This window comes from Muscardinus avellanarius (assembly GCF_963383645.1).
Source record: "Muscardinus avellanarius genome assembly, chromosome: 1".
In the NCBI taxonomy this organism is placed as follows: Eukaryota; Metazoa; Chordata; class Mammalia; order Rodentia; family Gliridae; genus Muscardinus; species Muscardinus avellanarius.
In genome coordinates, this window is record NC_137786.1 from 54,714,536 (window position 1) to 54,729,385 (window position 14,850).

Sequence of the window (14,850 nt, forward strand, 5' to 3'; positions counted from 1 at the left end):
AAGCCAGAGAAGTTTAGCACAAATTCTTGAGTTTGTGACTTTAGTTGCATATGTTAGACATCATGGTAATCATACCACTTAGCCACTTAAAGATCACTCTAAAAAATGCAATGTTCTAAGTGGCTATATAGTGGTGATCACAACAACTGGCACTTGTAGCTTCATATAAAACTTCCAATAACGGCATCAAACATAGATTCAAAAGGGAAAGTATCTTTGTTTTTTTTGTTTGTTTGTTTCTGCTTTTGGTACTGAGGATTGAACCCAGGGGCATTCTAGCTTTCTACCTTGGAGCTACATCTTGGTCTTTTTTTTTTTTTAATAGGGTCTCACTAATTGCTAAGTGTATCCCTAAATTCCTGAGCCAGGCCTTGAACCTGTATTCCTCCCGTCTCAGCCTCCAAAATACTGAGATTACAGGCATACACCACTGTGCCCAGCTTCATAAAGCAAAGTAGCATAAGCAATGTGGACAGAAGTGAAGGCAATGTGCTCAAATAATTAAAAATTGCATAGAGTTCCTCTAGTAATCATAGGCACTGGAAAAGGTTTAATAAGTTACCTAAACAGTATGAACATTGTGGGCACTATGAGGTCTTGCCAGAAAGGACTGAGAACAAAGGTTTCTCAATATGGTAGGAAAAAAAGAGGAATGTTCCCTGACCATTACCCTGCCCCCAGATGACCTGGTCACTAGCCCACCAACCAGCAGCCTACATGACTACTTCTGTACCTACCATCTTTTCCTTGCCCCATAAAAAGGCCCCTAGTCTGTAAGGAAGGGGGCTCCTGACTTAGACCTTCTCTCCCAATCAGTCCCCCCTCCCAGTCTTTAGCCCAAATAAAGCCTATTCTGGTCTGTCAAGTCGTGTTTCCTTTGTCTCCATGTTCCCCAACATTATGGTGCCAAAATCTGGGAAGGGAATTTGTGGTCAGTTCTCTTACCTGAAGAGATTCCTGGCCCACCACCTTTCAGTGGACCAGTGCCATTTCCCCTTCCCCTGCAACTGTCCTTCTTCCCTACAGCTCCAGACCAGAAGGCCATTTTGCCTAACCAGATTCATTTTTGGTAAGTCTGGCCTCCTATAACCTCTTGTATGTATTCAGGAGGCTCTGGGATTCTCTCACCCCTGACTTTGGGACTCCCAAACACACACACTGTCCCTACACCGTCCTCAGCTCTGGGACACCCCCACTGGGTTCCAGTAATGCCCTCAGCTCTGGGACTCCCACACCCCTGCCAAAACAAAGTGGCTTTCTGTTTCTAGCCCCTTCCATCCACTTAGGGGTGGCCCATCTGGACTCTAGCACTTTGCCTACTAACCTATGGGTCCCCAAATTTCAAACACAAGACTTAGGTAAATAATACATTGCCAGGAACAGTAAAATGACAGGAGGCCTTTTATTTTCAAGTGTTTTCTCCCCTGCTCTTGATCTCACTCTGTGAAAATCACTTTCTCTACCAAATACTTCTCCTTGATGCAAAACTTCCCAGGGCCTACATCTCTGCTCCCCAAATGCGTGCCTTGGCTGCCAGGTTCATCCCTCTCCAGCAGGCTTACTAACTTTCCCCGCTCAGTCCCTGCCCACCAGTGTCCCTCTCCACACACCCTCCAGGTCTGTGCCCCTGTTGCTTGCCAGCATGCCCACGATATCAGCCAGTGCCCACCCCACCTGCTTTCTTCCCTGTATTCTGTCAGACTACTCCTTCAGGAGCTCTGCTCTGCAATGAACAGGCACTGCTGTGGTAGAAAAAGTTACTAAAATGAAAGGCGAAACTTATCCCCCCCAGCATTTGCAAAGTATGTAACTACAGATAAGCAACCTGCAGAGAGTCAGGTATCCAGACAACAGCCTGTAGAAAAGGTCGTAAATCACGTAACTCAGGTCATAAGACACACAGGTTGTAAGGTAGTAAGTAGATCTTAGCCTGCTCAGAAATTTCTCCTTGTCCTCCCCTTATGCAGGGATCCTGCAATTACTGGCTGTCACATTTCAACTTCTGTGAGCCTGCCTGCCTGCTTCTGCCCTTTGTTACAAGTCTATAAAATAAGAGCTCAGGCAGAGCTCTGGCCAGAATCTTTTCAAGAGCTATCCTAACTTCGGATCACTGGTGTAATGAACTTCCTCTTTTCCACTCTACCCAGCATTGGGTTGATTACTCCAAAGGATTTCTGCACTATTTCTGGAGGCCCCAGCAAGATCCCTTGCCAAGGCCCCTTGCTGGTCTCTGCAGCCCACTGAGGGTCCCTGGAACTGGGAAGTGTGCACCCCCCAGAGTACTCCAGGGTCCCCTTCCAGCAGGCCCAGGAGGACTGCAGCACCCTGAATCTGAAGCCTCTGGATGGAAGAAGTGAAAGAAGATAAGATTAAGCAAGCATCTGGGCAAGGGAAAGGCCTCCTTGGTAATTAGGTAGTGGATATCTGGTGCAGGAAGGCTGTAGCGGGACTGATCACCCTGCCAGGGGTTGTGTCCAAAACCTTGATGTGTATTCCAAAGATGTGTATCCCAGGGTGGAACTGGTCTCCGTCTGGAGCATTGATGTGTATGCTGAGGCAACCTTGAGGCATAGTCCAAGGTGGAATTGGCCTCCCAAGTAGGAATTTAAACTGGGAATTCATAATTTCTGAATGAATTGTGAATGAATGTGAGTAACTGGAATGGTCTCACAGCCTGGTGGCTACGGGCTGATTGAGCCCTAACCATGGTTCAACTGAGAGTAATTTCACTTTAGTGGGCACTTACCCCTCCATAATAGAGGGGCAGGGGCAGGGGCAGGGTCCATACATGTAGCCCTACAATAAAACTTCCTTAAGTCTAGACAGATCCCAACATCAATCATGTCCAGTAGCTTACCTGAATGGTCCTACCTTAAGGTTTATGCAATGCTCCCCACTTCTTTAGTCAGACCCTTCAATAAGACTTAGAAAAGCTTAACCTGGATCCTAGCACGTTCTTCAGTACGTTTACTAAAGGTAAAGTGCCTAAAGTTTGTATTACTGATATTCTTAGACCTTTGACTACCTTTCAAGCTGCATCATAGCAGAATCAGAGTTTAATGTTTATATTTTACACCTGTTTAATTATTTTGTAACCCCGGGCTAAATAAACAACTAACTTCGGGGTTGTTATATTTGACACCCAATATATGTGACTACAGATGTAGTCACATATATATACATCTAAGGGCTAAATATATTATGTATCTGAGGTTGATCTAAATGTTTTATAAAGTCTTATAAAGTTAAAGGTGTATGAGTTTTATATACATGCATGCTAATCAATAAATGATCTCTTGCCAGGCATGGTGCACACGCTTGTAATCCCAGCATTTGGGAGGCTGAGACAGGAAGATTGCAGTTCACAGACAGCCTCAGCTACTACTTAGTGAGGTCCTTTGTAACTCAGTGAAACCCTGTTTCAAAATAAAGAATTAAGCCGAGCGTGGTGGCGCGTGCTTATAATCTCTGTGCTTGAGAGGCTGAGACAGGAGGATTGCACAGGTTCAAAGCCAGCCTCTGCTGGCTTAAGAAACCCTGTTTCCAAATAAAAAATATAAAATAGGTCTGGGACTGTAGCTCGGAGGTAGAAGGCACCTGGGTTCCATCTCCAGTACGACCAAAAAATAAAATGAATTAAAATAATAGGGCTGGGGGTGTAGTTCAGAGGTAGAGTGTCCCTGGGTTCCATCTCCCACACCGCAAAAAAATAAATAAAAATAAGTGATCTCTTTATGCAGCGTGCATTGTGTTTGTATCTTAATCATATAAAATGGCTAATGAAGTTACTAAAACTTCTGCCATCTATGTTTAGTCTCATTTTAAAAAATCCATCAATTAATCTATGCAAAGATACAAATGGGATTTGTATATTCCTGATAATTCTACTTTGTGTCCATCACCTGCAAGATAGCTTAAAAGGATCAATAAAACTGACCTTCTGGGTATTAAACAATTGAGACTTAGAAAACAATCTGGAGATAACTTAAGGAGAAACCGCTAATATTTTGGCCCTAGTACTCCAAGGTCAAATAGGATCCAGGGAAGGACTTTGCTAAAGGCCCCTGAAATTCTGGCGCGTCTTCTGAATTCCCGAAACAGGGAGATCGTGAAGGTCTCAGAGACTGGGAGCCACCAGCACATACTTTTCAAAAAGGAGGGTCATCAGAGAGGAAAATATCCTCTATGCCTCAAGTAAAGCCAAATGGTTAAAAAGACAATGACCTGTCCTGACAGATGGCACAGCCGGTGGAGGAAAAGTCTCACCAAGTCCCTAAAAATAACCCTGAGGAGACTTGACTGACCTTAACAGCAAAAATTAAAAATAAAAAAAACTTATGTTTGCCCAATATAGGATACCTACTTGGTCTTAAATACCCAGGAAAACTGTATAATTAGAGGCAAATGTGCTATTTCAGAGGTAACTAAAAGGAGCTATACTAAAGTCATTTATATAGTATTCCTACTTTTAAATTCACAAAGAAAAAAATAAGATATGATACCAATACCCCAAATCTCCCTTCAGTTAAGTCCTTAAAAGACGTTATAAAGCCGGGGATGGTGGCGCACGCTTGTAATCCCCGCACTTGGGAGGCGGAGACAGGAGGATCGCACAGGTTTGAAGCCAGCCGCGCTGGCTTAAGAGACCCTATTTCCAAATAAAAATATTTTAAAAATAGGTCTGGGAGTATAGCCCAGTAAGAGAAGGGTTTCCAGGAATCCCAGTACCACCAAAAAAAAAAAAAAATGTTATAAAGTTAAACCTGTTGTGCTTGAGGTTTTACAGGTCCAGGGCCATCAGACACTATAGAAAATAAAAATTCCTATTCTTGTAAGCTCCTGGGGGATCCGAGTCCTGCCCAAAATCCTACAGACATAAAACCTACTAAAACTCAGTGAAAAACAACATGCTTGGGTTTTTTGAGGCCTTGTGCCACAAAAAACTTAATAAGGTTATATATAATGACTCATGGTCTATTGCAAATGGGTTGGCTATCTGGCCTCTAATTAAAAATGCTAACGGATGGCACAAGAAAAAGGATTATGAAAAAACCATTATGGTGAGATATCTAGATTATTACATAATGTATTAATGCACCAGCGTTTCATGTAGCAGGACTGTCAGTCACTTTACTGGCCATCCACAGATTAATGGTAGGTGCTATATTTGAATAAGTCTGCTGACCTGCCTCATCACCAAAACTGTTAACAACATGGCCTTAGCTTTGGCAGCCATCAGTGAAGAACTAGGTGAGAAACGGCAGGCGACTCTTGAAAACAGGGCAACAACTGCACCTGCTCTTACTCCATCATTTGGGATGTCAGGAACTTTCTGGAATGTGTTGTTTTAATATTACTGATAATTCAAAAAGGATAACTAGTTTAATAACTGATACTCAAAAACAACTAAACAATATTCACCAATCAAAAGGAATCCTTGGAGATGATTCCTCCTGGATAGCATGGATCCTGCCCTTTCTAACTCCTTTACTCATTTTCCTCTTCATCCTACTCTTTGAGATGCATGGCCAACCTGATTATGTCAGAAACTCAAAAAAAAAAAAAAAATATCACTAATGGCTCTGTTAAAGAGGCTCTTCTTTTGCAGAGCAAAGTCTAATACATCCTCCTCCCAAACACACCAGATCTCTAAGACCCTCGCAGTGCCTGCAACAGAGCTTCTAACCCCATATACCGCCACCCCATGGCTGTCCATTTCTCAATATAAATATTATGAAACCTCTGGAACGTGAGTAGTATGAGGTCTGACTGTGAGATCTGACTGTGAGGTCTGGCCATGGGTCTTGCCAGAGAGGCCTTAGAACAAAGGGATCCAAAGTTGCACCAGACCATTACCCTGCCCCCAGGTGGCCTGGGTCAGTCGCCCACCAACCAGTGGCATACACGACTGACTACTCCTGTACCCCTTCTTTCTCGTCCCATAAAAAGCCTCTAGTCTGCAAGGAAGGGGGCTCTTGACTCTCAGGGACTCTCTTTCTCTCTCCTGGCCAGCCCCCCTCCCAGGCTTTATCCCAAATAAAGCCTGTTCTGGTCTGTTAAGCCAAGTTTCTTTTGTCCCCATATTCCCCAACAAACATTAGTAAATGTAGCATAGGACTTTTTTTTTTTTTTTCACAGTTTTGGGGATCAAGTCTATGGCCTTGAGAATGCTAGTCAAATGTTCTACCACTGATCTACACATGTGATTTTAAAGTATGCACATGTACCTACACCAATACATATTTTAAGGAAATATTTGACTTATATCTACATCTTTGAGTAGTTATTTAAGTCTGCCAAAAAAAAAAAAACCTTTTCCCTGGATCTTCATTGGAAAAACATGGTGAACTGATTTACATATAAGATTATAATATATTTGGAACTATGATTTTTTTGTTTCTCTCTATGCCTTAAAACATAGCAAGACACCAATATTTAGGACTCTCTGTAAATAAAGATGATAGTATTATCCAGGCATGGTGACACACGCTTGTAATCCCAGCATTTGGGAGGCCGAGACAGAAGGATCGTGGTTCATGGACAGTTTCAGCTATTTAGTGAGGTTCTTAGCAACTCAGTGAGACCTGTTTCAAAATAAAGAATAAAACATAGGGCTGGGGGTATAGCTTGGATATAGAATGCCCCTGGGCATGCCCAGTACCACAAGAAAAAAAAAGATGGTAGTAGATAGTATTAATATCCCAATGTAAGAAACTGAGGACCCAGCCAGGTGCCAAGACACACACCTGTAATTCCAGTACTTGGGAGTCTGAGACAAGAGAATTCCAGGCCCAAGGCCAACATGTGGTAATTTAGTTAAACCCTGTTTCAAAATAAAAAGTGCAGCCAGACATGGTGGTGCATACCTGTAATCCCAGTACTTGGGAGGCTGAGACAGGAGGATCACAGGTTTGCAGCAGACTCAGCAATTTAACAAGGCACTCAACAACTTTGTGAGACCCTGCTTCAAATAAAAAGTAATATAGGGCTGGGAGGATAACTCTGAGGTAGAATGCCTATGGGTTCAATCACCACTATCACAAAATAAATGAATTGGTTAAGTAATTAATAAAAATAAAAAGGGTTTGGGATGTATCTCATAGGTAGAACTTTACTGAGTTTAATCCTTAGTGCGAACAGAGGGAGAGAGAGAGAGAGAGAGAAACTGAGGACCCTAATTGCATACTGACAACAAAATAAAGTAAGAAAAAATTAGGCCATATATCAAAAGGCTAAATGTAGTCTTAGCTTTGCCATGAATGCTCTGAAATCCTTAGTAAGTCATTAACTTGTACCTCAATTTCTCTACCTATTGAATAAGGATGCAAATTATCTCTCTTCTTCTAACTTCTGCCCTTCAAGGTTTTAATGATATGTGAAGATCCCTTCGTGAGGGAAAAAAAATATAGTGAACACATAATTGCTCACACATGGCTGAGGCTGAGCTGGCCAGACACCCAGGTCTTTTGGAGTCCTGCCTTTCGGTCTGAAAAGTGACTTCTACTTATGAAATTCTTTCAGATTTAGTGATGTAAAAGAGGCCAATGATACAAATAGTAAAATGTTTAAAAAGGAAAACCGTGGCCCCTTACCTTAGAGACAAACTGCAAAACATAAAATACATTTTTATGATCTCTGTTTTAAATAACACTTACGCTTGGATGAGGCTAGACAGGTCAGTGAGGCCCCCAACTCCGGCAGCAGGTCCCCCAATGGCATTTGTCATCATTCCTGACATTCTAGGACATGCAAGAGACACATCACTGAAATTATCATATATTTTTACCTAACAGGATAACTGGCCAAGAAAAAGTCAGTTAAAGATACCCACATTATATAAGAATTTAGGCATAGTACATTTGGATTTAGGTTCCAACTCACTGCCGGTCAGGGCAGTTTTATCCTTTTTTATTTGAGCTGATATGCACAAATTAGGAGTTTGGCAAGTAGAAAGAGGAAATATAAACAAGATAGTATATACTTACAGCTGTTGAACGTGGGGGTTCTGCATTAAACTTGCTGCCTGGAATTTAAAAATAGTATCTCCCGGTTAATACTTAGAAATCTTTAACAACAATTTTTTTTAAGCTAGAATGAAAGCTAAGCCACGTAGGTGCTGACATTTTGCAGGGTTTTAGGGTGCTAAATGGGCAGGTAAAAAGAGGGGCACTGGGAAAAACTGGAAATAAAAAAAATTACAAGTCTAATGAGATTCAATACTAAAAACATTATAATGATATTGATGTCACATTATTTACTACTTCCTATCAGATCAATTACACTAAAAGGAAAAATTGAAACTTTAAAAGTATAAAGAATCTCTTCTGCTTGAGAGGGTCCACTCCAAAAGAGCACTGCTAAGACAAGTGACTGTTGGACTGGGATCTCTGAGTGCACCAGGAAAGCCTTTCTCAGTGGCTTGACAGAGCAGACTTCTTTGCTTCACACATAAGTAGGGCTCAGAACTCCAACAGCCCATTTTTATCAGAGAGAGAGAGAGAGAGAGAGAGAGAGAGAGAGAGAGAGAGAGAGAGACAGAGAGAGAGAGAGAGACAGAGAGAGAGACAGAGAGACAGAGAGAAGAAGAAGAAGAAGAAGAAGAAGAAGAAGAAGAAGAAGAAGAAGAAGAAGAAGAAGAAGAAGAAGAAGAAGAAGAAGAAGGAGGAGAAGAGGAGGAGGAGGAGGAGGAGGAGGAGGAGGAGGAGGAGGAGGAGGAGGAAGGGGAAGGGGAAGGGGAAGGGGAAGGGGAAGGGGAAGGGAAGGAGGAAGAGGAGGAGGAGGAGGAGGAGAGGAGAGGAGTTGCTGGGGTTCCACCCAGGGCCTCACACACACACAGCATGTGTTCTTCTACCACTGAGCTGCATCTCCAACCCTGACTTTTATTAAGAGTCAAAAAATATGTTTTTAATCGTTGCCTTATATAACTCCTACACGGTGGTGTCATGCTTTATTTTGGTACATAGCAGCTTGGAACCTAAGTTAAATCTAAAAACTGAAAGAATTTAATTTTCACATCCTGTTGCAAGAGCATAACCTAAGTCCTGGAAATGAGTAACTAAATTTAGAAGAAAAAAAAAAGTCCCTAACCCTGTAGATGTATTTGCCAGCAAGTAGGTAGGAAGACCAACTAAATTTGATAGGGAAAGAAGATCTTACCAATTGCCCAAATACTTCATTATCTCAATGGGAATGAGTCATCTGTACTTTAGCTGAGGATGTAATGGGTGTAAGGGCACATTTATTTGAAGGAAATAAAGATGGAGAATTGAACTGATCCTGCTTCCCCATGGTACACCATGTGACAGAATGTTTCTCAGCAGTCTGCAGTCTCCCCAAAGAGCTTTGTATGCTCGGGGAATACTCTAGATGCACTAAATCAAGGTTACCACACATTAGACTGGACCGCTTATGTATGCTTTCCAAAGACCCAGAAGTTATTATGTTAGTTTGAAGAACAGAATAGATAAGTGTGAATATAAGTGAAGTTTACATGAAAAGTTCAGATAATTTCCTGTTTGTTTGTTTGTTTGTTTGTAATGCTGAGGATCAAAACTAGAGCCTCCACAACTGAGGTGCACCAGCACTTCCAAATAAATGGATAAGTAGAAAACAAGGTAAACAATGCTCAGAGGCAAGCTTAGGGAACTATTCTAGCCCAAACCTTTACACTTCAACTTACTTTCTTTCTTTCTTTCTTTCTTTCTTTCTTTCTTTCTTTCTTTCTTTATTCATTTATTTATTTGCACTACTGGGGATGCAACCCAGGGGCATTGTACCTTCGAGCTATACCCCAGCCCTATTTTCTTGTTTTTTGTTTTTGTTTTTGTTTTTGAAACAGGGTCTGAGTTGTGAAGGGCCTAAGTAGCTGAGGTTGTCCGCAAACTGCGATCCTCCATTCTCCGCTTCCCAAATGCTGGGATTAAGAGCGTGCGCCACCATGCCTGGCAGACCTCAATTTTTAGATACATCTTCCTAAGACCAGTTTCACTTAAGAGTGCTTGTTAACCTATGACATATTTAGAGACTCCTGTGCCATAGAAAATTGCAGGTGTACACAGATTTTTATAAACCATTAGGAGGGGTCCATGGCTTCCTAAAGTCAGTCCCTGGCTTCCTTCAGAGGCAGGCAGGCAGATGAAGAACTCTGCCTTCTCCTCTGCCCTTAGCACTTACTTCACCAACAACAAAACAGAAGTTCCCTTGTTTATAAAAATGTTTGGAACCTATAGTTCCATTACTTGGAAGGCTGAGGTAGGAGTACTACTTCGAGCCAAAGAGTTGGAGGTCAGCTTGGGCAACATAGTAAGACCCCATCTCTTTAAAAAGTACAAAAAAAAAAATGGATGCAGTGTCACATGTCTATAATCCCAGTACCTGGGAGGCTGAGTAGGCTCAGATTAAGGTTGGACAATCACCAGCCTCAGCAACTTAGTAAGACTCTGTTTCAAAATTAAAAAATAAACAAGGTTGGGGGTATAGCTCAGAGATATAACATCCTCAGTTCAGTCCTGAGTATCCCCTTCCCTCCCAAAAAAAGAATGGAAAAAAGTTTTAGAAAATAGAACAGAGAACAGAACCAGTAAAACAGAAAAGGAAATATACATACCATACTAATGAAAGCTGGATTATTTATCAAACTAGCCATGTCGAAGCTCAATCCAGTTCCTGTCTGTAAAAGAGTCATATCTGAGAACCATTCCAATCCAACCCCTACCACTTAATTTCAATATATTATTAATGACAGAAAATAGTTCACTTATTTCACATTAACAACTTACGGGACTAGATACCTCTCTTAACTTCTGTTCCGCTATTTTCAGATTTGACTTATAGGAATCATTTTCAGGATCAAGATCTAATGCCTTTTGATAACTTGTAACAGCTTCTTCAAATTTATTCATAGCACTGAGGGCCAGCCTAAAGTAAATATAGAGCGTAGGAGTTAGGCTAAAGAACACCAGGATATCACAAAGTCAAATGTCTTAATGTCAATTTTAATTCAAATCACACTTAATTTACTCATTTTTCTGTGGATCACAGGATTATCACTAAAATTCCAATTCTGAGAGTCTGTAAATCTGAATTCTCTTCATTCTGCTTCCTGACAATGTTGGTTTATCCCATACGGATCATGAACTGAAAGCTTAGATATGAACCTTTTCTATCCTCTCATCTTTTAAGCCTAATGTGAGGTAATTTGCTTAAAGAATGCCTAGAATGAGCTCTATAAAGATTAGTGTTGACAATCCTGTGCTCATGTAGATCCATTGGGCTAATTCCATTTTAAAGACACTGAACTATATTTGTGCTTCAAAATATCCCACGTTCTTCCTTCCTAACATAGACGTTGAGCAACAATAAATATAAATTTTCCATTTTTAAAAGAAGTAGGCTGTGAGGTATCAGATGACTACTCCTTACAAGACATGTTAGTTATTAAACAGACAAAAGTAGCATCCTTTACAACTCAAATAACAAATTATTATCCCAGGTACAAGTCAAAGAGGTCTTTCTTCAATTTAATTATGTAGTTATAATTTATTGGAGGAGGTATGAAATATTGCATTAGAGAATGGAAAGGTGAATTTAAAAAGAAGCACAGTAGGACTATCGGTCTATATTGAGGGCTCATCTGAGTGGCCATGGCATAAAATGAGTCTTCTTATATGGTTGTGTGACTGATTCCAACAACCTCACAGTCCAGTCACAAAAATTGTACTCATTTTCTCCCTTGTATTTATCTTCTTATTAGTTTAAAGGGCATAACACTAAGCAGGAACTTCCAAATTCACCCATTAGGAACAGTCTACCGATGCCACTTGGCAGTGCTGTGAACACTCTCCCAGCACTTACCCCATCCTCCCGTAGGCCTTGCTGTACTTCGAATCAATTGCTATAGCTTTTTCACAATCCTTTATTGCATCCGTGTAGTGACTCAATTTGCTCTGAGCAGCAGCCCTACATGAAACAAATGAGATATTTATTATTAACAGCTTTTAAGGCTCTAATTTATATTTTCAGGTACTAACAAAACTACATTTTCCTTGTCCCAATTTGTAAATCACTCCTACTAAATTTCTAAGTCAAATCATCTAAATTAATTATGTAGGTGAAGGTTTAAAAAGCAGAAGCTTCTGTTCAGAAAATAAATATGCGAAAAATATGCAGGCTCCCTTTCACTTTATTCTTTGCTATAGAAAAGACAAATATGAATCCAGAGTGGTACTGGAAAAAATCCAACATTTGCCAATGTACATATTTTTATGCTGGTTTAAGAGAAGATATTTGACAGTTTTCCTACTTCCTATACATTCATCTAAACCCAGATATTGCTGAGAAGAGTATTTGTATGTGAAATATGTCTTTCAGTTCCACTTTAGATCATAACTGTGTAATAAATATTAAGTCACAATCAGTTATACTAACAGGTGTGGTGGTGCACACTTATAATCCCAGCATTCGAGAGGCTGAGACAGGAGGATCTAGGTTTGAGGACAGCCTCAGCTACTTAATGAGGCCCTTTACAACTCAGTGAGATCTTGTTTCAAGATAAAGAATAAAAAATAGGGCTGAGGGTGTCACTTGGAGGTAGAATGCCCCTGGGTTCCATCTCCAGTACCACAAAATAAATATATAAATTAATTACTTTAATTAAATTAAATTCATCAGCCAAATGTTATTTAAAATGTCTGTACTGTATGCCGGGCATGGTGGTGCACGCTTGTAATCCCGGCGCTTGGGAGGCGGAGACAGGAGGATCGCGCAAGTTCGATGCCAGCCGTGCTGGCTAAAGAGACCCTGTTTCCAAATAAAAAAGTAGAAAAATGGGTCTGGGAGTGTAGCCCGGAGGTAGAAGGGTTTCCAGGAACCCCAGTACCACCAAAAAAAAAAAAAAAAGTCTGTACTGTACTCTCTAATCACTGTCACATATATAATTGCTTTTTCACTTTGATTTGTAGAAGAGCTGTATAGTAAAAATACCAGTAAACAACTTTTATACTATTAAGAGGCTTTTTTTCCTTAAAAAAAAAAAAGACAAGACAAATATGTAAGTTATAGAACTGATCTACTGACTTACTGCCTTTCTAATATGGCCAGATAGAAAACTGAAAAGAGAAGGCGTTTCAGTGGAGTACCAGGGAGGGCACAAAGGCAGGGCGTGCTGTTAAAGGCTGCACACAGCGCTGTGTTGCTCACTAATCATTTTAATAGCAGGTTTAGCTGGGTGTAGTGATGCACACCTATAACTCCAGTACTTGGGACCTGAGAAAGGAGGATCACAAGTTCACAGCCAGACTTAGGAATTTAGTGAGGTCGTCTGCAACTTAGACTTTGTTTCAAAATTTAAAATAATAATAATAATAATAATAATAACAATAACAACAACAGCAACAACAACAACACTAATAGAGTTGAGATTGCACTCAGAAAAAATGCCCCTGGGTTCAATCCCCAGTATCACCCCCCCCAAAAAAAAAGTGAGTTCCAATACAAAGAAAAGAAATATTTCTATCTACTGACATTCTCTCCCAGAAATTCTCATAATCTTGTCCCTCAGCAAAAGGTTTAAAAGCTAACTCTGTAAAAAGAACATTTGCCTGGGGTAAAACCCTTGTGATTTTGTTATCTCCTCAATGAAGTTTCAAAGTTGGAAGGATTAACTCAGAAGAGAAAGAAGGAAGGAAAAGAGAATCTCTAAAACAAACGCTCAGAGGATGACGTGGGACACCAGTAGCCCAGAAATGGTATCTGTGTGAGCTTTGGTAACTGCATCTCCCCGATGGACCTCAACAGCCATGGTGCAGTGATCACTTAGCAGATTCTCACCACTGAAAAGGAGAAAGCAGTTCTGCAGCCTCTCTGCCTCAAACCCTGTAATGCCAAGACCTGGGCCCCTTGGTGAATCAAGGTATGGAAGCTCTGAATACCTCAGTTGAAGGCCTGGAAACTGAGTTGAGTTCCTTCATGTTCTTGAGTCTATAGACAAAAGTCCTCTACAAATGCCCATGCTAGCCCAAACTCTCTGACCTCTGGGTCCTCTCCCTCTGCATGCAGAAACACTATTCTCATTTCTGTGATCTTTATTTTTTTATACCCACATCTGTTGTTTTAATTGTGCTAAAAAAATTTTTTTTAGCCACCCAGTCAAACATGTCATTTTGAAATTAGTCAAAGGTCACTTCTTTCAGACACTTAAATGGACTTCAGTGGGTACACATGAAAACAATAAAACTGGCTAAAATACCATCTATCTCCAGTTTTGCTCCTCACTGGTCCTCAGCATTCCTTAAGCATTTTCTAATCTCCTGTCCCTCAAACTTTTGATTAGGATTATCCAATACTACCTTCTATGTCACATCAAGCTTATTGCTGTACTCCACAAACACTAAACAGACATAATAATAGATCAATTATTTTTTAGGTATCCATGAATAGAATGTGTTAAGTAAAAACAATCCTGGATAGAAAAAACTGAAAGAAGAATGATCAATCCTGGAGTTGAAACTGAGAACATAAATCTACAAAAAAAACAAAAAAAAAAAACAAAAAAACAAACTTCTCTAAGACATACCCACATAGAGTAGGAACAAAAAAGAGGAGAAACAGAGGTCAGCTCTGACCGAGACGGAGCTGTGGATTCCCACACTGCCTGGGTCCACAGCGCAGATGAACAACCTGTGAGCCTGGGTCCCTGGCCATTCCCCATGGGATGCAAGGACCCCAGTCAATAAGCATTTATGAAAGTTATACTGTATGAAGGTCACAAGCTTCCTGATAAGTTGAGATCTTCCTTTAACTCAGAAAATTTTGGAGCCCAGCCTTGATAAGCTTATCTTTGTCAATGGCTGA

General features: G+C 40.7%; 1 protein-coding gene across 1 annotated transcript in view; it reads right to left on the bottom strand.

The window, feature by feature from the left end:
- SGTB (small glutamine rich tetratricopeptide repeat co-chaperone beta) overlaps positions 1-14,850 on the bottom strand; it is a gene marked incomplete at both ends in the record, with an annotated part of 53,804 nt that overhangs the window by 4,073 nt on the left and 34,881 nt on the right. The window contains 5 exons of the mRNA XM_080716609.1: positions 7,656-7,739; positions 7,986-8,023; positions 10,607-10,669; positions 10,779-10,917; positions 11,854-11,958. Of these exons, the coding sequence (XP_080572735.1) occupies positions 7,656-7,739; positions 7,986-8,023; positions 10,607-10,669; positions 10,779-10,917; positions 11,854-11,958 (429 nt within the window). The remainder of the gene's footprint in view (positions 1-7,655; positions 7,740-7,985; positions 8,024-10,606; positions 10,670-10,778; positions 10,918-11,853; positions 11,959-14,850) is intronic.